The 23,935-nt window shown below is 37.8% G+C and overlaps 2 protein-coding genes across 2 annotated transcripts in view; both read right to left on the reverse strand.

Moving 5' to 3' along the window:
• Positions 1-2,892: 2,892 nt before the first annotated feature.
• LOC128601092 (tryptase-like) lies at positions 2,893-8,878 on the reverse strand. Its single transcript, XM_053614014.1, has 6 exons — positions 8,562-8,878; positions 7,133-7,153; positions 4,815-4,977; positions 4,351-4,613; positions 3,738-3,880; positions 2,893-3,645 (listed from the first exon to the last, which is right to left on the reverse strand). Exons 1-6 carry the CDS (start codon positions 8,620-8,622, stop codon positions 3,379-3,381), a joined length of 918 nt encoding a protein of 305 aa, XP_053469989.1. The 5' UTR covers positions 8,623-8,878; the 3' UTR covers positions 2,893-3,378.
• Positions 8,879-14,489: 5,611 nt separating this feature from the next.
• The window catches only part of LOC128617653 (uncharacterized), a 48,369-nt gene continuing 38,923 nt past the window's right edge, over positions 14,490-23,935 (reverse strand). Inside the window, exons 26-34 of the mRNA XM_053640769.1 lie at positions 23,530-23,675; positions 22,659-22,933; positions 21,762-21,855; positions 20,872-20,947; positions 19,461-19,481; positions 17,142-17,304; positions 16,684-16,946; positions 16,064-16,206; positions 14,490-15,971 (exon numbers count right to left, since the gene is read on the reverse strand). Of these exons, the coding sequence (XP_053496744.1) occupies positions 15,705-15,971; positions 16,064-16,206; positions 16,684-16,946; positions 17,142-17,304; positions 19,461-19,481; positions 20,872-20,947; positions 21,762-21,855; positions 22,659-22,933; positions 23,530-23,675 (1,448 nt within the window). The 3' untranslated portion in view covers positions 14,490-15,704. The remainder of the gene's footprint in view (positions 15,972-16,063; positions 16,207-16,683; positions 16,947-17,141; positions 17,305-19,460; positions 19,482-20,871; positions 20,948-21,761; positions 21,856-22,658; positions 22,934-23,529; positions 23,676-23,935) is intronic.

Here is a 23,935-nt window from a genome sequence, read left to right on the forward strand (position 1 = left end):
CAGCAAAATCACAAAATCATGCATGACACCACATTTGCAATAAATCGGACATTTTTACCTGAAATGGGTTTTTGCTGGCTTAGCACTGGTTTCTGATTGACAAGAAACCCTGGAGGCCGAAATACTATTGTAGGGCACATAGTGGGCACAATGAGGAGCGCTCTGCAAGTTTGCTTTGATGGAACTCACACGCTTAAGCATGAGTTTCAGTTTCAGATTTAAAATGTTCATATATTAGATTGCAAACTACAAATTGAATTGAATTGAAGTTCATCCTGTGTGATCCTAACCCTATTCCCATTGAATTTAAGTTTGAAATTAAAAGTGAATGAATAAAAAAAAGAAAAAAGCATGAGTAACACAAAATTGCATTGGAATAATTTGTCATTTTATTTAAACATTTTATACAAAATAAAATGTAATGCTAAACAAAGTATATTGGGCAAATCTACAAACATACTTGATATCCATAGCTTTTAATTTAAATATCTTTATAAAGGGTGGCCCAGCAGGAAGCATTGCCCCCCCTTTCACTGCTCAATACTGAGCTCAGGTTTTTGTCTGAGTGGAGTTTTTCAGTGTGGGGATTCACTCAGTTCCCTTTCAAAAGTTCATGATTGGTCTTAACATGTGCACAGGAACTAAAATGATTTGAATCGATTGTTTTGAATAGCAAATTAGCACTGGAAAAAGATAATGTGATTTTAAAAAAAAACAAATCTTCAACTGTCCAGTTTCAGTGAGCCTGTCCCCATGTTAGCCTCAGATTTCTGTTCTTAGCTGACAAGAGTGGAACCCAATGTGATCTTCTGCTGCTGCAACCCATCCACCTCAAGGTTTGATGTTTTGTGCATGCTAATATGCTTTTCTGCTCACCATGGTTGTAAAGAGGGATTATTTGAGTTGCTATATCCTTCTTGGCAGCTTGAACCAATCTAGCCATTTTCCTCTGACCTCTCTCATCAACAAGGCGTTTCCACCCACAGAACTGTCTCTGAATCATTGTGTTTTGTTTTTTACACCATTCTGCATAAACTCTAGAGACTGTTTTGTGTAACAGTACCAAGAGGTAAGCAGTTTCTAAAATACTCAAACCAGCCCTTCTGGAACCAACATCCATGCCACGATCCAAGTCACAGAGATCACAATTTTTCTTCATTTTGATGTTTGATGTGAACCTGAAGCTCTGGATTTGCATCTGCATGATTTTCTCGCATTGTGCTGCTGCCTGATGATTACATGATTGGCCTACATGATTGGCTGGTTAGATAACTAATTAGATGAATGTATAGGTGTACAGGTGTTCCTAAAAAAGTGGACAGTGAGTGTATACATGCAAGCATACATACATAGGGAAACTGCTAGTATATAAAAATCTGTCTTACTCTTCCAGCAGGACATGAATCCAAAACATACATCAAAATTCACATAAAAATGCTTCAATGGCGACAGAGTCAAGCCATGGCCACAGACAGTCATCTCAGTCCACTGTCCTGAAGCCCATTGAAAAACTGCAGGGTGCTCTGAAGTGGTCTCGGGTTCCTTGCTCTGTATTTTCCAATTTAAATCAAGTATTAAAGAAGATTCTGTGTTGTTATGTTGGCAAAAGGAGGTCGTGCAAAGAATTTAAAGTGTAACAGTAATTGTGGTACATATGGTTTTGTTAAAAAAAAAAAAAGAAGTTTTGATGGGGTTATTTATTTCCATGGAATAAATTTATTCCAATTTGAAGTTACATTTCTGTCATGTTGTCAGTGAGAGATTAAGCTAATTAACCACAAAGACATTTTTACGAACATTTTTTTACTTTACCAAGGGTGCAACAAGAACTATGAGTGCTCAGCAGAAAACCTTTACTGTACATATGTGGTACCACTGAGGTTACACTGCTTAACACATCTTTCCCCAAAAGTACAATAACTAAAGGTGTATTGTCTTATTTGAGTTGCTTCATGCCGGCTGAGTTTACTTTAAGATGGGGAACCTTAATGTTCACGTCAACATTTTTTTCAGTAAATATATTTCCAGTGAGGTTATTCACATGAAATTTTCACCAGACATCAGTATTAACTCAAGAAATCCAGAAATATAAAGAATCCACAACATTGAAGTCTATAAATGAAGTTATGTGTAATGAAGTGGAATGACACAGGAAAAAAGTATTGAACACGCTAAGAAAAAGCAGTTCTCCAAGTAAGTAAGTAAAAGCTTCAGAAAAAAGCTAATTATTGTTCTTCTGTACGACAGATGAAATAGCTAGAGTACAGTAATGTTAGCTCACTTCAGTAATGTTAGCTCACCAACCCGTCCACCCACCCACACACAAAAAATAAATAGCCATCGTGGACAAGCATAACCACAAAAAAAGAAAATAAACACAAATTTACCTTATTATATACTCAGTACAAAGCAAGTGCTAAGATTTTTTAAATAAGAAGTTGACAGAAGTCAACTAATCCCGGGCTTCATTGTAAATCCATTATCTAAATAATTTAACACCACAAAAAGAATAAATGATATAGAAATTATAACAAGCTTACTTTCGTTTTTTTACGCTTTGCCTCTTCTTCTTTTTTCTTTTCTTTTTTTTTTAAAATTTGGCTCCCGATGGTTTTTATTGCTTCATTTTGCATCTCAACTAACAATCTGGATTGCTACTGTCGTTAATACGTCAGCAGCATTATTATTCCATGATCATTATCATCCATAATGCTGTAAAAAAAACTAAATCATCATCACTGACCCTCACACACACTTCACAGTCACACAGACACACCAATGATGATGACTGATATGAATGATGTACTTTTTAATTAGCACGTTCGCCACACACCTCCAGGGTCCGGGGTTCGATTCCCGCCGGGGCCATGTGTTTGCGGAGTTTGCTTGTTCTCCTCGTGCTGCGGGGGTTTCCTCCGGGTGCTCCGGTTTCCTCCCCCAGTCCAAAGACATGCATGGTAGGCTGATTGGCGTGTCTAAAGTGTTCGTAGTGTATGAATGTGTGTGTGAGTGTGTGTATGGGAATGTGATTGTGCCCTGCGTGGACTGGCACCCTGTCCAGGGTGTACCCCGCCTTGTGCCCGATGCTTCCTGGGATAGGCTCCAGGTTCTCCCGCGACCCTGAAAAGGAGTAAGCGGTTGAAGATGGATGGATGGATGGACACCGCTGATGAGTGTCTTATTGCACATAATACAGCCTTGCACATACTGCTGCTAATTTACATTGGCACTAGGGGGCACCAACAAACCAATTTGACCAAACAAACTTTGCTGAGGTAAGAAAAAATATGAGGAATGTTAAATGCGGCTCGGTACTGTTAATCGGATTTGGTGAGGCTCTAGGTGGCTGCCTATGACACCTAATGGATTGACCAGCCCTTATAGGGAGAGGAAGAAGGGGATGATGGAGAAAGAAAGGAACAGACAGAAGAGGTTGGCGGAGCCACGATTGCCAGTTGAGACTGTGACAAATCCAGGTTGATTGCTGCTGATCTTGCTGTTAATCCAGTCTTGGTACTTGGACACTCTGGTGTACACACCGGGTATACCAGGTACAGCGCATCCTTTGTCAGAGGTAAAACTCACAATCCCAGCCTGAATCCAGGTTCCATTGAACTTGACCACCAGTGGACCTCCAGAATCACCCTGTAGGGACAAAAAGCTGTTAGCTACGTGTCTGATCTTTTACAACATGGAACTCTTTTACCACTGTGCCCTGAATTAATATGATTTAATACCTGGCATATGTCCTTTCCCTCCTGAGCTAAGCCAGCACACATCATATTGTCCGTGACTAAACCAGATGTAAATGCATTTTTACAGTTACTGTTACTGACAATCGGCACCTGCACCTCCTGCAGGGTTTGGGGGAGCACCGGATCTGTGGAGACCCATAAAGAACTTTTACCAACATGTTCATCATAATGAACCCTGCTGAATAATCCAGCTTTGTCTGACCAGCTACCAGCAAAGAAAACACAGGCCAGGCTAATAAAATTGGTAAGCCATCTTTGCCAACTGGTAAGATATTTTCCAGCCTCCTTATTCTTTCAGTGTTTGAGATTTTCTAATTGCCTAACTTGTGTTATTTTCTTAAAGCTATCTATGATGATTAGTAACTATCTATGATTAGAAACAGATGTTCGGAAACTTTGAATCTGGCAAAAATTGCCCTATTGGTTTGACAAGCGTGCCTTGTTTTGGTAGCAGGTAGCTGGGTTGACCAAGCTTGATTTTCAACAAGTATATTCCAAAATACAGAATAATTCACTTCTATTTTCTTTTCTTTTTTTTCCAAATCGTTGAAGTAAACAAATTAAGCATGCAGTCCACTGGGTGTGGAGTACTTACTAGTAGAACTGGTTTTACCCCATCCTGTGACCCAGACATTAGTACCACCAGGAAAAGAACTTCTGCTTGCTGCGAGGCACACCGGCATGACATAATCAGTCAAATTCACTGAAGAGGAGAGCTGGACCAGCGCAATGTCATTGGTCAAAGTGTCATCGTTATATTCTTGGTGGATGATAATGTTATTAGTGCTTCTTTGTGATCTATTAGGGTCTATCAGATTTTCCATTCCTAGATAGATTGTGATTTCAGATGCAGTAATGCTGAAAATGAAAGGAAGGGTCTTTGAAACTGATATAATCATTTAATTTGTCACTCCCCACCCCATATTTTCCCATATTTATGTTTTATATTTGCAATAAACAGTAATAACCTGCATACAGTACACTATGGGAGGCTTAATATGTTGTACGCACGGAAACATGGAAATACCAACATTTTCTCAATCATAACTCCATATATACCTTTGGAAACAGTGAGCCGCTGATAAGACCCAGTTCTGATTGATCAGGCTGCCACCACAGAAATGGCTGCCACTTGTCTGAAAGCTGACCTGCCAAGGCCAGGACCCAGGACCAGCATTTTCACCACCCACAATCTTGGTGTTCAGTGGAGGCCGACCACACACTGGTAGAAAAGAGGGAGGTCACAGAAGCACACATCTTTATTCTAACTGCAATCTTACTGTTCATTAAGAAAAACAACTCTTATTACATTACACAGTACACACTGGATTATAAAGAGCAAGACATTTTATTTAAAAAATATTTTCAGGCCACTGATATTAGTGGTCATTACATCTTATCAGACCTTTTAAAGCATCATCTTGGGTTACTCCTGATCTTCCGAAGTAGCCCCAGTGTAAAAAAAAAATTCCCTGTATATTTATAGTAACAGTACAGTACAAAGTTGCCAGGAAGTTACTGTAAAAAATATTAAAAGTTATACTGGCAGTATACTGTATATTTATATTCTTGTTTTAACTCATTAATTGTCTAAAACAAACATCTTAAATAAATGTGTTTAAAAATTCTATGGGCACTGATTACCACAGAAAAAAACAAGCTATGTATATGCATTATCTCTTTAAAATATCACCTCTAGTTTTACCATGTTGCACTTACCCTGCTTCACCAAAATAATTACTGTTATTCTATGCCTTTTATCAACATTTGCTTCAGCTAATTTCATCTGGTTAAATGTGTTTTGTATGTTTTACTGTGTTATTATATAGTCACCGTGTTTGGAAGTTTTCCTTTGTTTCCCTGCTGCATCCCCAGAGCAAGTGTCAGACCCCTCTTTGTCCCTTCATTTCCCTCAATCTCAGGCCAATCAGGCCACCCTCGCAGGCCTTATCAACGGCATCTGTGCCCACAGATTCTCCTTTTATTTCTTGTTTGTTGACCCGTGCGGAGGACTGTGATCTCTGCTTCTTCTAGCCTGTATTTTTGTGTGTGCAATTGACAATGTAAGTGCCTTATGTTCTGTATTTTCTGTAAAGATTATTTTACATAACTTAAGTTTGGCCTAAATGCGCTCCTCATTTTCATGCATGTTCATGTTAGGTACATTTTAAATTATATTGAAGATTTAGCTGGCCTTCAGTGCTGTCATTGTTGGATTGCCTGCTTAGATAGGCATGAGCTTTAGTTGTTTCAGATATGCATTTGTTGGGATTGTGGTGCATGTAGCTTCATGCACTGTTTAGATTAATCTACCTAAGTTTTCTGTCTGTGAGTCTCATAGTTTTATGTAACATTTGCAGATGCTATTTCCCTGAGGTGGCATTGAGTATTAGGAACCTAAACATTGTATTCCTTTGTTTTTCCCTTTAGAAAGCACACACTCATAAACTCCCATAAATACATGCATGTACAATGAATACAAGGAAACCGGCGTACCCGGAGGAAACCCCTGAAACACGGGGAGAACACACACACAGGGCCACAGCAGGAATCGAACCCTCAACCCTGGAGGTCTGAGGCAAACATGCTAATAAAATGCTCTACTCATTATTTTGCTTGAAATGCTTCATTTGCTCCAGGAGCTAAGATCCCAACACACACTGCTTTTGAATTTTTTGAAGTTTATGGATTTTACACAGAAACATCGCCAGTATGAATTTCCAGTCTTAGCTTCTCTATGCTTACGGGAAAAACTCACATACTATAGCCTACAGTTGATGTGTGATTATGTAATATATAATCTCATGTGTGAAGATGTTATGACCTGAAACTGCACAAGTGAGTTCAAATAAACATACGTGTCATGTTATGCCCCATCACGCTGCAACATCGCACATAATCCTCATGTGTTATCATTAATCACAGCTGTTTATGTTTAACTTTTGGTTTCGTTTGGTATTTAACCCCCTCGTGTGTCTTTGTTAAGGGCGAAGTATCGTTTGCATATTTGTAACCTACCAAGCCTGTAATCCAGGTTCTTTTGTTTCATTGTTTCTTATCTCGTTTCTGGCATGTTTCTCGGTTCTTGTCTTTCTCTAGTTCATGTTGTTTGTCGACAACAAATGTCGACAAACAACCCTCCTGATCTTCCGGATCCTCCTGATCCCTCGCTTGTTTAATGACTAGGCCTACGGTTTTGCCTTTGGATTTGGATTTGTCTGCCTGTCTCTCTTCAATAAAACTCTTAACTGCACCTGTATCTGTCCTAAACTTCTTTACATGACAACATGTAACACCATGTGAATAATCAGTCTGTGTGTGTGTCTGTGTGTGTGTGCGCTGAATCAAGTTACCAAGTTATCACCATTGAAACTTACCATCTAGCTGGGAGAGTGAGCCTAATGGAGAAGGAGGAGACAAGCACAATGTTTAATGCTCTATCAAACAATGTCAGAGTTTTACCACTGTATATTCATATTCTGTATTTCTGTATGGAAAGCCTTTGCTTTCTAAATACAGCTTAAGGAGCATAATAAAAAAAATCAAGAGAACCCTGTATTAGTGAGACTGATTATTGACTGACAGGTTTGAACTTCCTTAAGAACGAGGATGTTCTTGTTTCAGCCAAGACAAACAAAAATGTCTGAGTATAATTTTGAACACAACATCACATGAATTTTTATGATGTTAATAGAAAACAATAAACATAGTTAATGATAAATAAACCAATATGATTTATAACTGCTTAGCACAATCTGTGTAAAAAAAAAAATGCACTCTATAATGTCACTGACAAAAAATAGTGTAAATTTAAAACAAATGTTGAAAGCTATTTTAATAGATTATCAACATTTCAGTGAAACAAGTTATTTTAATTAGAGTAAAATTACAATTCCAGTCAAATTTGCATTTCAATTTATATTTTAAAAACATATTATACAAAGTGGATAATAGTGAATATACAGATATATAGAGAATAACAAATATACTGAGAAAAACACACATCAGTTCACAGTGGACCCGGTAAGTAAACATACTTTAAGATGGGCTTATCCCACCAGCTCCAATGGAAAATCCCTTAATGTCACAATCACATCATGTGATATATCCATGAAAAGCTTGTTTCCTGATATAAATGTCACTTTAAGCATCATTATGCTATACACAATTTCCTTTATAAACCTTATAAGCTGCACTAGAATGGAAATGCATGTTGTATTTTTAAAACTGTTTTCCTTAAGAGAATTCTTTTCTATGTTCAGAACCAAAAATCTGTGTTTCTAGATGACCTGCATTGATGAAATTTTACATGTTCATTCCTATCCCTATTTAAAAGGATAATAAAGGATATAAATCTATAGTTGGTTTTATGTTTTTATACTGAAAATGGCATAAAACAGTGCATGTTCTCTTCCTGATTAAACAATAAAGAAATTAAATAAACTGATGGAAAATAAATTACTTTGCAGCAAGCAGTTCTGTAACAAGTTTTCTCCTGAGAGCATCTTCATGGTAAAATAAATATTTTAATTCTAACAACAAACATTAAAAGACTAGATGTATTAGATTAGCTTTATTAAGCATGCGTATTTATGCATATTTAATTAGAAGAAACCTCCTTAGTATAAATAAATGTCAATTTTTGTTGCAATACAAAAGACAACGTATAAGAGTCTCAACAACCAACTAACAATTCTGATATCTATTGTTTTTTTAAAAAAAAAATACCCTATTCTCCTTTAGTGTTTTGCCTTAAATGTAATATATTAAAAATATCATTAGAATGAGCAATTATTTTACACCAACCTCTAGCATTAAGGAGTAGAGCACATAGAACACACACAATTTTCCTCAAATAGATATCCATGATCTTGTGTCCCCTCTGGTTTCAGGTAGTCTTCCGTCTCTTGATGTCTTGTGTCTCTACATATGGTGTTAGAAACATCCTCCCTGCTGCACACATAAACTGTAACCTCCCCAACCTGCACCACCTGTTTACACTTCCTCACAAGAGGTTACTTCCCACACTGATCTAGAACTAGATCCCTGTACAAGTTGTAATTACTAGGTAGAGGAAAAACTGATTTGAGATCAACATTGAAGAATAATATACCAAACAAACAATGAAACATATACAGTTGAGGCCAAAAATTTACATACACATAGGCTAATGGCATTCAAACTCAATTTCCTATAACGCCACACATTTCATGTTACCATACATTTCCTGTGTTAAGTCAATTAAGGTACAGTGCATCCGGAAAGTATTCACAGCGCTTCACTTTTTCCACATTTTGTTATGTTACAGCCTTATTCCAAAATGGTTTAAATTCATTATTTTCCTCAAAATGATACAAACAATACCCCATAATGACAACGTGAAAGAAGTTTGTTTGAAATCTTTGCAAATTTATTAAAAATAAAAAACAAAAAAAGCACATGTACCTAAGTATTCACAGCCTTTGCTCAATGCTTTGTTGAAGCACCTTTGGCATCAATTACAGCCTCAAGTCTTTTTGAGAATGATGCTACAAGCTTGGCACATGTATTTTTGGGCAGTTTCTCCCATTCTTCTTTGCAGGACCTCTCAAGCTCCATCAGGTTGGATGGGGAGCGTCGGTGCACAGCCATTTTCAGATCTCTCCAGAGATGTTCAGTCGGGTTCAAGTCTGGGCTCTGGCTGGGCCACTCAAGGACATTCACAGAGTTGTCCTGTAGCCACTCCTTTGTTGTCTTGGCTGTGTGCTTAGGGTCGTTGTCCTGTTGGAAGATGAAGCTTTGCCCCAGTTGCATTCATCTTTGCCTCGATCCTGACTAGTCTCCCAGTTCCTGCATGATGCTGCCACCACCATGCTTCACTGTAGGGATGGTATTGGCAGGTTATGACTAGTGCCTGGTTTCCTCCAGACATGACGCTTGCCATTCAGGCCAAAGAGTTCAATCTCTGTTCAATCTTTGGTTTGAGAGTCCTTCAGGTGCCTTTTGGCAAACTCCAGGCGGGCTGTCATGTGCCTTTTACTGAGGAGTGGCTTCTGTCTGGCCACACTACCATACAGGCCTGACTGGTGGAGTGCTGCAGAGATGATTGTTCTTCTGGAAGGTTCTCCTATCTCCACAGAGATACGCTGGAGCTCTGTCAGAGTGATCATCGGGTTTTTGGTCACCTCCCTGACTAAGGCCCTTCTCCCCCAATTGCTCAGTTTGGCTGGGCGGCCAGCTCTAGGAAGAGTCCTGGTGGTTCTAAACTTCTTCCATTTACGGATGATGGAGGTCACTGTGCTCATTGGGAGCTTCAATGCTGCAGAAATGTTTCTGTACCCTTCCCCAGATCTGTGCCTCGATACAATCCTGTCTCTGAGGTCTACAGACAATTCCGTGGACTTCATGGCTTGGTCTGTGCTCTGACATGCATTGTTAACTGTGGGACCTTATATAGACAGGTGTGTGCCTTTCCAAATCATGTCCAATCAACTGAATTTACCACAGGTGGACTCCAATCAAGTTGTAGAAACATCTCAAGGATGATCAGTGGAAACAGGATGCACCTGAGCTCAATTTTGAGTGTCATGGCAAAGGCTGTGAATACTTACGTACATGTGCTTTTTTTGTTTTTTATTTTTAATAAATTTGCAAAAATTTCAAAGAAACTTCTTTCACATTGTCATTATGAGGTATTGTTTGTAGAATTTTGAGGAAAATAATGAATTTAATCCATTTTGGAATAAGGCTGTACCATAACAAAATGTGGAAAATGTGAAGTGCTGTGAATATTTTCCGGATGCACTGTATCTATTTTATTTAACAGACAGGTTTATTTCAGCTTTTATTTACTATATCAGATTTTCAGTGGGAGAAAAAATTACATACACTTTAAGCAGTATTTTACATTTACATTACATTTATGACATTTGGCAGATGCCCTTTTCCAGAGCGACCTACAGAAGTGCTACTGGCTCATTAGGTCATGCACTAAGAATACAATCAGTGTAAGAAACTCTGTCAGAATGGTAAAATAGTAAGAAAAGCACACAGACAACACAAATTTTGTTTTTTTAAATAAAGTCTAATTTAAGTATGGTATTTGTTGACATTGCTTGGATTTCCTGATGGACTTGTGGCTGGCATGCAGTGCTCGCCTTACCATGGCCCGAGATCAATTTCATGTCAGGGAACCACCCTCAGCCACTGGAGCATTGCACTAGCCAGTGCCGGTCCCAGAAGCCTGGAAAATGGAGGAGGGTTGTTTCAGGAAAGGCATCTGGCATACAACTTAATACTTGAGTTCACTTGTAACATCTTGAATACATCCAGAATGTAATTTACTATAAATATTATAGCCATAACAGGCAATATTAGCATTTTACATACACAATTCCTTCAGTGCATAATACCTTAATTAATTCTAAGCAAAATACCATCAATAAATTATTATTGCCTCAACCATTCTAAAGGTCAAGTGAGTCACAACCAGAAATGTGGCAGTAAAACAGTTATTTGGTTAAATAATTGGATTTGTGTGTATGGAATTAAACATGTTTTTTAAAATGTATTTATGATTTCCTCTGATTTAATCTCTGAGCATATCTGCTTCTATTTCACCCCTGCTAACCTCTAAGAGTGGTGAGAATAACCTGGATACCTTCTTGTGCACACACATGCTAAGGACTTCCAGCAAAATCACAAAATCATGCATGACACCACATTTGCAATAAATCGGACATTTTTACCTGAAATGGGTTTTTGCTGGCTTAGCACTGGTTTCTGATTGACAAGAAACCCTGGAGGCCGAAATACTATTGTAGGGCACATAGTGGGCACAATGAGGAGCACTCTGCAAGTTTGCTTTGATGGAACTCACACGCTTAAGCATGAGTTTCAGTTTCAGATTTAAAATGTTCATATATTAGATTGCAAACTACAAATTGAATTGAATTGAAGTTCATCCTGTGTGATCCTAACCCTATTCCCATTGAATTTAAGTTTGAAATTAAAAGTGAATGAATAAAAAAAAAAAAAGAAAAAAGCATGAGTAACACAAAATTGCATTGGAATAATTTGTCATTTTATTTAAACATTTTATACAAAATAAAATGTAATGCTAAACAAAGTATATTGGGCAAATCTACAAACATACTTGATATCCATAGCTTTTAATTTAAATATCTTTATAAAAGGTGGCCCAGCAGGAGGCATTGTCCCCCCTTTCACTGCTCAATACTGAGCTCAGGTTTTTGTCTGAGTGGAGTTTTTCAGTGTGGGGATTCACTCAGTTCCCTTTCAAAGGGAACTCCATGTTGCGTTAGCTGAACGCTGAAGGCGCTTCCCACAGTGTTCAGCTAACGCAACGTCTCGTTCCCTTCTCAGGGAACAGGGTTACATGCATAACCCAGACGTTCTCTGGTGTCAAGTTTTCAACATTAACATTGGAAAATTATGCCAGTTAATGTAAAGTGTGTTATAATAACCAAAGTAATATAATATAATTCACAGTGAATTTGGAACTAGCTAATTTAACTTTACATCTTCATACTTAATTATAGCATTATTCTAAATTCTAATTTTATGCCTTAATAAATGTTACATTTTAGACATAGTTGTCTGGGACAAACTGTCTGGGATCTCAATGAGCTCACACCTCACAAAATTCCCAATTTTTTTCCCCATCTTACTCATCTGCATATTGGAGTGTAATGGAATACTAATATGTGTATTTTTTTTTTATGAATTATGAACCCTACCTCTTACTCCTGGAAACACTGGACAAAACCTCAGAGATTAAAAAAAAAGACAGCATGGTCTGTGAATTGGCTCTGACAGTTCCTCAACCTCAGCTCCACTGGACAAGTTCATGATTGGTCTTAACATGTGCACAGGAACTAAAATGATAGGATTTGAATAGCAAATTAGCACTGGAAAAAGATCATGTGATTTAAAAAAAAATAATAATAATCTTCAACTGTCCAGTTTCAGTGAGCCTGTCCCCATGTTAGCCTCAGATTTCTGTTCTTAGCTGACAAGAGTGGAACCCAATGTGATCTTCTGCTGCTGCAACCCATCCACCTCAAGGTTTGATGTTTTGTGCATGCTAATATGCTTTTCTGCTCACCATGGTTGTAAAGAGGGATTATTTGAGTTGCTATATCCTTCCTGTCAGCTTGGACCAATCTAGCCATTTTCCTTTGACCTCTCTCATCAACAAGGCGTTTCCACCCACAGAACTGTCGCTGAATCACTGTGTTTTGTTTTTTACACCATTCTGCATAAACTCTAGAGACTGTTTTGTGTAACAGTACCAGGAGGTAAGCAGTTTCTAAAATACTCAAACCAGCCCTTCTGGAACCAACATCCATGCCACGATCCAAGTCACAGAGATCACAATTTTTCTTCATTTTGATGTTTGATGTGAACCTGAAGCTCTGGATTTGCATCTGCATGATTTTCTCGCATTGTGCTGCTGCCTGATGATTACATGATTGGCCTACATGATTGGCTGGTTAGATAACTAATTAGATGAATGTATAGGTGTACAGGTGTTCCTAAAAAAGTGGACAGTGAGTGTATACATGCAAGCATACATATATAGGGAAACTGCTAGTATATAAAAATCTGTCTTACTCTTCCAGCAGGACATGAATCCAAAACATACATCAAAATTCACATAAAAATGGTTCAGTGGCGACAGAATCAAGCCATGGCCACAGACAGCCATCCCAGTCCACTGTCCTAAAGCCCATTGAAAAACTGCAGGGTGCTCTGAAGTAGTCTCGGGTTCCTTGCTCTGTATTTTCCAATTTAAATCAAGTATTAAAGAAGATTATGTGTTGTTATGTTGGCAAAAGGAGGTCGTGCAAAAAACTTGTAACAGTAATTGTGGTAAATATGGTTTTGTTAAAAAAAAAAAAGAAGTTTTGATGGGGTTATTTATTTCCATGGAATAAATTTATTCCAATTTGAAGTTACATTTCTGTCATGTTGTCAGTGAGAGATTAAGCTAATTAACCACAAAGACATTTTTACGAACATTTTTTTACTTTACCAAGGGTGCAACAAGAACTATGAGTGCTCAGCAGAAAACCTTTACTGTACATATGTGGTACCACTGAGGTTACACTGCTTAACACATCTTTCCCCAAAAGTAAAATAACTAAAGGTGTATTGTCTTATTTGAGTTGCTTCATGCTGGCTGAGTTTACTTTAAGATGGGGAAACTTAATGTGCTTGTCTATTGTAAGATCGCAAATTTCTCACTAAGAAGATTCCCTGGGAACTTGGCAGTAAAGATCAACAACACACCACTTTATAGAAGATAAGATATGCACTATAAGTAAAGAAATGCCTTCATCCCTTACATAGTGACTACAAAGTACTACAAATATTGAGGTTTCAATTAAGCTGATCCTTTGTTGTATTAAATATAATTATGAGAAAGTATAATTGAATATATGATTGATCGAATGTTAACTTTATCAGAGTTTTATTTGCACCTACCTGGAGCATTTAGGAGTAGAGCACATACAACACACACAACTTTCCACAAATAAATCTCCATGATCTTGTGTCTCCTCTGACTTCAGGTAGTCTTCCCTCTCTTGATGTCCTGGGTCTACAAATTTCTGCTCGCATTCCTTGCATATGTAATCTGTTATCTCCCCTGCCCGAGTCACCTACTCACACGCCCTCATGAGAGGTTTGCCACATTGACATAGAACTAGTGCCCCATAGGAGAGTTTTTTTAACTGATTAGATTAAACTTTATTGTCATTGTACAGATTACAAGTACAACGAAATGCAGTTTAGCATCTAACCAGATGTAATAGTGTAATAGTAATGAAGTTTAGACTAAGCAGATAAGTAGAACGACAAGTGACAGGAATACACAGTGGGGGTAAATAAGTATTGGACTCGACAACATTTTTTTCAGTAAATATATTTCCAGTGAGGTTATTCACATGAAATTTTCACCAGACATCAGTATTAACTCAAAAAATCCAGAAATATAAAGAATCCACAACATTGAAGTCTATAAATGAAGTTATGTGTAATGAAGTGGAATGACACAGGAAAAAAGTATTGAGCACGCTAAGAAAAAGCAGTTCTCCAAATAAGTAAGTAAAAGCTACAGAAAAAAGCTAATTATTGTTCTTCTGTACGACAGATGAAATAGCTAGAGTACAGTAATGTTAGCTCACTTCAGTAATGTTAGCTCACCAACCCGTCCACCCACCCACACACAAAAAATAAATAGCCATCGTGGACAGGCATAACCACAAAAAAAGAAAATAAACACAAATTTACCTTATTATATACTCAGTACAAAGCAAGTGCTAAGATTTTTTAAATAAGAAGTTGACAGAAGTCAACTAATCCCAGTCTTCATTGTAAATCCATTATCTAAATAATTTAACACCACAAAAAGAATAAATGATATAGAAATTATAACAAGCTTACTTTCGTTTTTTTTACGCTTTGCCTCTTCTTCTTTTTTCTTTTTTAATTTGGCTCCTGATGGTTTTTATTGCTTCATTTTGCATCTCAACTAACAATCTTGATTGCCACTGCCGTTAATACGTCAGCAGCATTATTATTCCATGATGATTATCATGCATAATGCTGTAAAAATACTAAATCATCATCACTAACACTCACACACACTTCACAGTCACACAGACACACCAATGATGACTGATATGTATGGTGTACTTTTTAATTTTATTTAAAAAATAAATAAAATACACCGCTGATGAGTGTCCTGTTGCACATAACACAGCCTTGCACATACTGCTGCTAATTTACATTGGCACTAGGGGGCGCCAACAAACCAATTTGACCAAACAAACTTTGCTGAGGTAAGAAAAAATATGAGGAATGTTAAATGTGGCCCGGTACTGTTAATCGGATTTGGTGAGTTCCTAGGTGGCTGCCTATGACGCCTAATGGATTCACCAGCCCTTATAGGGAGAGGAGGAAGGGGATGATGGAGAAAGAAAGGAACAGACAGAAGAGGTTGGCGGAGCCACGATTGCCAGTTGAGACTGTGACAAATCCGGGTTGATTGCTGCTGATCTTGCTGTTAATCCAGTCTTGGTACTTGGACACTCTGGTGTACACACTGGGTATAACAGGTACAGCACATCCTTTGTTAGTGCCAAAACTCACGATCCCAGCCTGAATCCAGGTTCCATTGAACTTGACCACCAGTGGACCTCCAGAATCACCCTGTAGGGACAAAAAGCTGTTAGCTACATGTCTGCTCTTTCACCACATTGCACTCTTTTACCACTGTGCCTTGAATTAATATGATTTCTTACCTGGCATGAGCCCTTTCCCCCCTGAATTAAGCCAGCACACATCATATTGTCTGTGATGGAAATAGGTCTATATTCGTTTGTACAGTTACTGTTACTGACAATCGGCACCTGCACCTCCTGCAGGGTTTGAGGGAGCACCGGATCTGTGGAGACCCATAAAGAACTTTTACCAACATGCTCATTATAATGAACCCTGCTGAATAATCCAGCTTTGTCTGACCAGCTACCAGCAAAGAAAACACAGGCCAGGCTAATCAAACAGGTAAGCCATCTTTGCCAACTGGTAAGATATTTTCCAGCCTCCTTATTCTCTCAGTGTTTGAGATTTTCTAATTGCCTAACTTGTGTTATTTTCTTAAAGCTATCTATGATGATTAGTAACTATCTATGATTAGAAACAGATGTTCGGAAACTTTGAATCTGGCAAAAATTGCCCTACTGGTTTGACAAGCTTGCCTTGTTTTGGTAGCTGGTAGCTGGGTTGACCAAGCCTGATTTTCAACAAGTATATTCCAAAATACGGAATAATTCACTTCTATTTTCTTTTCTTGTTTTTTTTTTTCCCAAATCATTGAAGTAAACAAATTAAACATGCAGTCCTCTGGGTGTGGAGTACTTACTAGTAGAACTGGTTTTACCCCATCCTGTGACCCAGACATTAGTACCACCAGGAAAAGAACTGTTGCTTGCTGCGAGGCACACCGGCATGACATAATTAGTCAAATTCACTGAAGAGGAGAGCTGGACCAGTGCAATGTCATTGTTCAAAGTGGTATTGTTATATTCTTGGTGGATGATAATGTTACTAATGCTTTTTTGTGATCTATTAGGGTCTGTCAGATTTTCCATTCCTAGATAGATTGTGATTTTAGGCGCAGTAATGCTGAAAATGAAAGGAAGGGTCTTTGAAACTGATATAATCATTTAATTTGTCACTCCCCACCCCATATTTCCTTATGTTTTATATTTACAATAAACAGTAATAACCTGCATACACTACACTATGGGAGACTTAATATGTCGTACGCACGGAAACATGGAAATACCAATATTTTCTCAATCATAACTCCATACATACCTTTGGAAACAGTGAGCCGCTGATAAGACCCAGTTCTGATTGATCAGGCTGCCACCACAGAAATGGCCGCCACTTGTCTGAAAGCTGACCTGCCAAGGCCAGGACCCAGGACCAGCATTTTCACCACCCACAATCTTGGTGTTCAGTGGAGGCCGACCACACACTGGTAGAAAAGAGGGAGGTCACAGAAGCACACATCTTTATTCTAACTGCAATCTTACTGTTCATTAAGAAAAACAACTCTTATTACATTACACAGTACACACTGGATTATAAAGAGCAAGACATTTTATTTAAAAAATATTTTCAGGCCACTGATATTAGTGGTCATTACATCTTATCAGACCTTTTAAAGCATCATCTTGGGTTACTCCTGATCTTCCGAAGTAGCCCCAGTGTAAAAAAAAATTCCCTGTATATTTACAGTAACGGTACAGTACAAAGTTGCCAGGAAGTTACTGTAAAAAATATTAAAAGTTATACTGGCAGTATACTGTATATTTATATTCTTGTTTTAACTCATTAATTGTCTAAAACAAACATCTTAAATAAATGTGTTTAAAAATTCTATGGGCACTGATTACCACAGAAAAAAACAAGCTATGTATATGCATTATCTCTTTTAAATATCACCTCTAGTTTTACCATGTTGCACTTACCCTGCTTCACCAAAATAATTACTGTTATTCTATGCCTTTTATCAACATTTGCTTCAGCTAATTTCATCTGGTTAAATGTGTTTTGTATGTTTTACTGTGTTATTATATAGTCACCGTGTTTGGAAGTTTTCCTTTGTTTCCCTGCTGCATCCCCAGAGCAAGTGTCAGACCCCTCTTAGTCCCTTCATTTCCCTCAATCTCAGGCCAATCAGGCCACCCTCGCAGGCCTTATCAACGGCATCTGTGCCCACAGATTCTCCTTTTATTTCTTGTTTGTTGAACCGTGCAGAGGACTGTGATCTCTTCTTCTTCTAGCCTGTATTTTTGTGTGTGCAATTGACAATGTAAGTGCCTTATGTTCTGTATTTTCTGTAAAGATTATTTTACATAACTTAAGTTTGGCCTAAATGCGCTCCTCATTTTCATGCATGTTCATGTTAGGTACATTTTAAATTATATTGAAGATTTAGCTGGCATTCAGTGCTGTCATTGTTGGATTGCCTGCTTAGATAGGCATGAGCTTTAGTTGTTTCAGATATGCATTTGTTGGGATTGTGGTGCATGTAGCTTCATGCACTGTTTAGATTAATCTACCTAAGTTTTCTGTCTGTGAGTCTCATAGTTTTATGTAACATTTGCAGATGCTATTTCCCTGAGGTGGCATTGAGTATTAGGAACCTAAACATTGTATTCCTTTGTTTTTCCCTTTAGAAAGCACACACTCATAAACTCCCATAAATACATGCATGTACAATGAATACGAGGAAACCGGAGTACCCGGAGGAAACCCCTGAAACACGGGGAGAACACACACACACAGGGCCACAGCAGGAATCGAACCCTCAACCCTGGAGGTGTGAGGAAAACATGCTAATAAAATGCTCTACTCATTATTTTGCTTGAAATGCTTCATTTGCTCCAGGAGCTAAGATCCCAACACACACTGCTTTTGAATTTTTTGAAGTTTATGGATTTTACACAGAAACATCGCCAGTATGAATTTCCAGTCTTAGCTTCTCTATGCTTACGGGAAAAACTCACATACTATAGCCTACAGTTGATGTGTGATTATGTAATATATAATCTCATGTGTGAAGATGTTATGACCTGAAACTGCACAAGTGAGTTCAAATAAACATACGTGTCATGTTATGCCCCATCACGCTGCAACATCGCACATAATCCTCATGTGTTATCATTAATCACAGCTGTTTATGTTTAACTTTTGGTTTCGTTTGGTATTTAACCCCCTCGTGTGTCTTTGTTAAGGGCGAAGTATCGTTTGCATATTTGTAACCTACCAAGCCTGTAATCCAGGTTCTTTTGTTTCATTGTTTCTTATCTCGTTTCTGGCATGTTTCTCGGTTCTTGTCTTTCTCTAGTTCATGTTGTTTGTCGACAACAAATGTCGACAAACAACCCTCCTGATCTTCCGGATCCTCCTGATCCCTCGCTTGTTTAATGACTAGGCCTACGGTTTTGCCTTTGGATTTGGATTTGTCTGCCTGTCTCTCTTCAATAAAACTCTTAACTGCACCTGTATCTGTCCTAAACTTCTTTACATGACAACATGTAACACCATGTGAATAATCAGTCTGTGTGTGTGTCTGTGTGTGTGTGCGCTGAATCAAGTTACCAAGTTATCACCATTGAAACTTACCATCTAGCTGGGAGAGTGAGCCTAATGGAGAAGGAGGAGACAAGCACAATGTTTAATGCTCTATCAAACAATGTCAGAGTTTTACCACTGTATATTCATATTCTGTATTTCTGTATGGAAAGCCTTTGCTTTCTAAATACAACTTAAGGAGCATAATAAAAAAAAATCAAGAGAACCCTGTATTAGTGAGACTGATTATTGACTGACAGGTTTGAACTTCCTTAAGAACGAGGATGTTCTTGTTTCAGCCAAGACAAACAAAAATGTCTGAGTATAATTTTGAACACGTCACATGAATTTTTATGATGTTAATAGAAAACAATAAACATAGTTAATGATAAACCAATATGATTTATAACTGCTTAGCACAATCTGTGTAAAAAAAAAAAAATGCACTCTATAATGTCACTGACAAAAAATAGTGTAAATTTAAAACAAATGTTGAAAGCTATTTTAATAGATTATCAACATTTCAGTGAAACAAGTTATTTTAATTAGAGTAAAATTACAATTCCAGTCAAATTTGCATTTCAATTTATATTTTAAAAACATATTATACAAAGTGGATAATAGTGAATATACAGATATATAGATAATAACAAATATACTGAGAAAAACACACATCAGTTCACAGTGGACCCGGTAAGTAAACATACTTGATGGGCTTATCCCACCAGCTCCAATGGAAAATCCCTTAATGTCACAATCACATCATGTGACATATCCATGAAAAGCTTGTTTCCTGATATAAATGTCACTTTAAGCGTCATTATGCTATACACAATTTCCTTTATAAACCTTATAAGCTGCACTAGAATGGAAATGCATGTTGTATTTTTAAAACTGTTTTCCTTAAGAGAATTCTTTTCTATGTTCAGAACCAAAAATCTGTGTTTCTAGATGACCTGCATTGATGAAATTTTACATGTTCATTCCTATCCCTATTTAAAAGGATAATAAAGGATATAAATCTATAGTTGGTTTTATGTTTTTATACTGAAAATGGCATAAAACAGTGCATGTTCTCTTCCTGATTAAACAATAAATTAAATAAATTGATGGAAAATAAAATTACTTTGCAGCAAGCAGTTCTGTAACAAGTTTTCTCCTGAGAGCATCTTCATGGTAAAATAAATATTTTAATTCTAACAACAAACATCAAAAGACTAGATGTATTAGATTAGCTTTATTAAGCATGCATATTTAATTAGAAGAAACCTCCTTAGTATAAATAAATGTCAATTTTTGTTGCAATACAAAAGACAACGTATAAGAGTCTCAACAACCAACTAACAATTCTGATATCTATTGTTTTTTTTTTTAAAAAAAATACCCTATTCTCCTTTAGTGTTTTGCCTTAAATGTAATATATTAAAAATATCATTAGAATGAGCAATTATTTTACACCAACCTCTAGCATTAAGGAGCAGAGCACATAGAACACACACAATTTTCCTCAAATAGATATCCATGATCTTGTGTCCCCTCTGGTTTCAGGTAGTCTTCCGTCTCTTGAAGTCTTGTGTCTCTACATATGGTGTTAGAAACATCCTCCCTGCTGCACACAAACTGTAACCTCCCCAACCTGCACCACCTGTTTACACTTCCTCACAAGAGGTTACTTCCCACACTGATCTAGAACTAGATCCCTGTACAAGTTGTAATTACTAGGTAGAGGAAAAACTGATTTGAGATCAACATTGAAGAATAATATACCAAACAAACAATGAAACATACAGTTGAGGCCAAAAATTTACATACACCTAGGCTAATGGCATACAAACTCAATTTCCTATAACGCCACACATTTCATGTTACCATACATTTCCTGTGTTAAGTCAATTAAGGTACAGTGCATCTGGAAAGTATTCACAGCGCTTCACTTTTTCCCACATTTTGTTATGTTACAGCCTTATTCCAAAATGGATTAAATTCATTATTTTCCTCAAAATTCTACAAATAATACCCCATAATGACAACGTGAAAGAAGTTTTTGAAATCTTTGCAAATTTATTAAAAATAAAAAACAAAAAGCACATGTACCCAAGTATTCACAGCCTTTGCTCAATACTTTGTTGAAGCACCTTTGGCATCAATTACGGCCTCAAGTCTTTTTGAGTATGATGCTACAAGCTTCTCACATGTATTTTTGGGCAGTTTCTCCCATTCTTCTTTGCAGGACCTCTCAAGCTCCATCAGGTTGGATGGGGAGCGTCGGTGCACAGCCATTTTCAGATCTCTCCAGAGATGTTCAGTCGGGTTCAAGTCTGGGCTCTGGCTGGGCCACTCAAGGACATTCACAGAGTTGTCCTGTAGCCACTTTTTTGTCGTCTTGTTCCTTTGTCCTTTGTTGTGAAGAAAGCAATGCAGACAGCGGTTGCAAGAGAGCACCAGACTGGAGAAACAAGCAAGGGTTCCTCAGCAAGGATCCAGACTAACTAATGATCAGACGAGTCAGATGGTGTTGTCACGTTTCGTGACGTAACGGAGATATGACGGATGCAATCGCAGGTTAAACAGTTTTATTGTAGAGAGACACAGGCAGGAAAATCCAAAACGTGATCCAAAAAAACGTAATCCATAAACATGCAAGAGGTCAGGCGATCGGCAAACAGGCTTACACAGCGCTAGGCAGGAATCAAGGTCGTGGTCACGGAAAACAGGATCGAGATACAAAACATGAAACATAAGCTATGACCATGAACTGGGCGCGGCGAACCCAGCATGAACTAAACAAACGGACCATGACCATCTATATTTACTCTAATCTAATATTCCGCGCCGTGTGCTGGTATATATACAAACATAATCAGCCTCGTAATGGCTGACGGCTGAGGGCAATTCAGACACACGTGACACCATAGCCAATGACGGAACAGGGAGAAGACCTAACAAAACATAACATATGCACGTGTCGAAATGTCACGATTGTCAACAAGGGAAAAGCAGGTGCTCGTGCACCTGCTCGTGCACGCGTGCTCACATGCTCCACAGCACACTGCTTAAAGGGGAACTCGTGACAGGTGTTTCGTGTCTTTGTTACACATGCAGTTAAACTGCATTTTTAAAATGTAGTCTTGTAGATTTTTTTATATTTTGTAGAAAGTTAAGTTGAGTGGATCTTTGTAAGGCATTGACAAAATACAGTAATATTAGCTCCTTCTGTTTCGCTTGGATGTTTAATTTGACTGATATCACTAGAAGTTGCAGAGGAGAAAGGGGATAATGGAGAAAGAAAGGATCAGACACAAGAGGTTGGGGAAGCCACTATTGCTTCTATAGCCACTATTTGTGACTTTAACAAATCCTGATTGATTGCTGCTGATCATGCTGTTAATCCAGTCTTGGTACTGAGACACTCTGGTGTACACACCGGGGAAATTAGGTAAAGCGCAACCATTACCAAAGCTCACAATCCCAGCCTGAACCCAGGTTCCATTGTCCTTGACTACCAGTGGACCTCCAGAATCCCCCTGCATGAACAAAAAGCTGTTAGCTACATGTTTGCTTTTTCTATTGTCTATGACACTGTAGTGTGAGCAGGAATATTACAACCCCAATTCCAAAAAAGTTGGAGTTTAGCAAAAGTGTTTAGCAAAAGTTTTGCTAAAAAGAAACAGCTGGAGGAACATTTTGCAACTAATTAAGTTAAATAGCAACAGGTTAGTAACATGATTGGGTATAAAAGAGGCATAATATCTGCCCATCTTTACTTCTGAAAGACTCTGCCTCTCTAAGATACTCTTTTTATACCCAATCATGTTACTGACCTGTTCCCAATTAACCTCCAGCTATTTATTTTTAGTAACACTTGCTTTTCCAGCCTTTTGTTGCTCCTGACCCAACTTTTGAGACATGTTGTGGCCATCAAATTCAAAATTACCTTATTTTTTCTTAAGATGGTACATTTCCTCAGTTTAAACATTTGATATGTTTTCTATGTTCTATTGTGAACAACATATGGGTTTATGAGATTTGCAAATCATTGCATTCTGTTTTTATTTACATTTTACACAGCGTCCCAACTTTTCTGGAATTGGGGTTGTATGTCAGGTGTTAGATTCCTTACCTGGCATGAGTCTTTTCCTCCCTGAGCTAAGCCAGCACACATCATATTGTCTGTAATCGTACCAGTTCCATATCCATTTGCACAGTCACTGTTACTGACAATCGGCACCTCCACCTCCTGCAGGGTTCCAGGGGATGGCAAATTCACTGTGGAGATACATGATGCCCTTTTACCAAAATGCTTTCTTGTAAATGTACAATTTATAAACTATGCTGAAAAATCTAGCCTGATCAGCTACCACCCACCAAAACACAGAACAAGCTGGACTCACTGGTATACCATCTTTGCCAGCTAGTCAGTTATTTTCAGTATCCCTGTTACTTGACTAAATTAACCAGTAAATGTTAGAGATTTTAGTTTTGTTATTTCAGAAACTTATCTATGATGTTGCATTAGTAGCAGGAGT

The sequence above is a fragment of the Ictalurus furcatus genome, chromosome 2, assembly GCF_023375685.1.
Source record: "Ictalurus furcatus strain D&B chromosome 2, Billie_1.0, whole genome shotgun sequence".
Taxonomy (NCBI): domain Eukaryota; kingdom Metazoa; phylum Chordata; class Actinopteri; order Siluriformes; family Ictaluridae; genus Ictalurus; species Ictalurus furcatus.

Bases quoted from the DNA above. Each gene is read 5' to 3' on its own strand.
- LOC128601092 (XM_053614014.1), bottom strand. From the start codon at position 8,622: ATGGATATCTATTTGAGGAAAATTGTGTGTGTTCTATGTGCTCTACTC. The intron at 4,978-7,132 runs GTAAGTTTCAAT...CTTTTCTACCAG, and splicing joins CTCACTCTCCCAGCTAGATG to TGTGTGGTCGGCCTCCACTG. The intron at 3,646-3,737 runs GTATTAAATCAT...TTGTCCCTACAG, and splicing joins AGGGAAAGGACATATGCCAG to GGTGATTCTGGAGGTCCACT.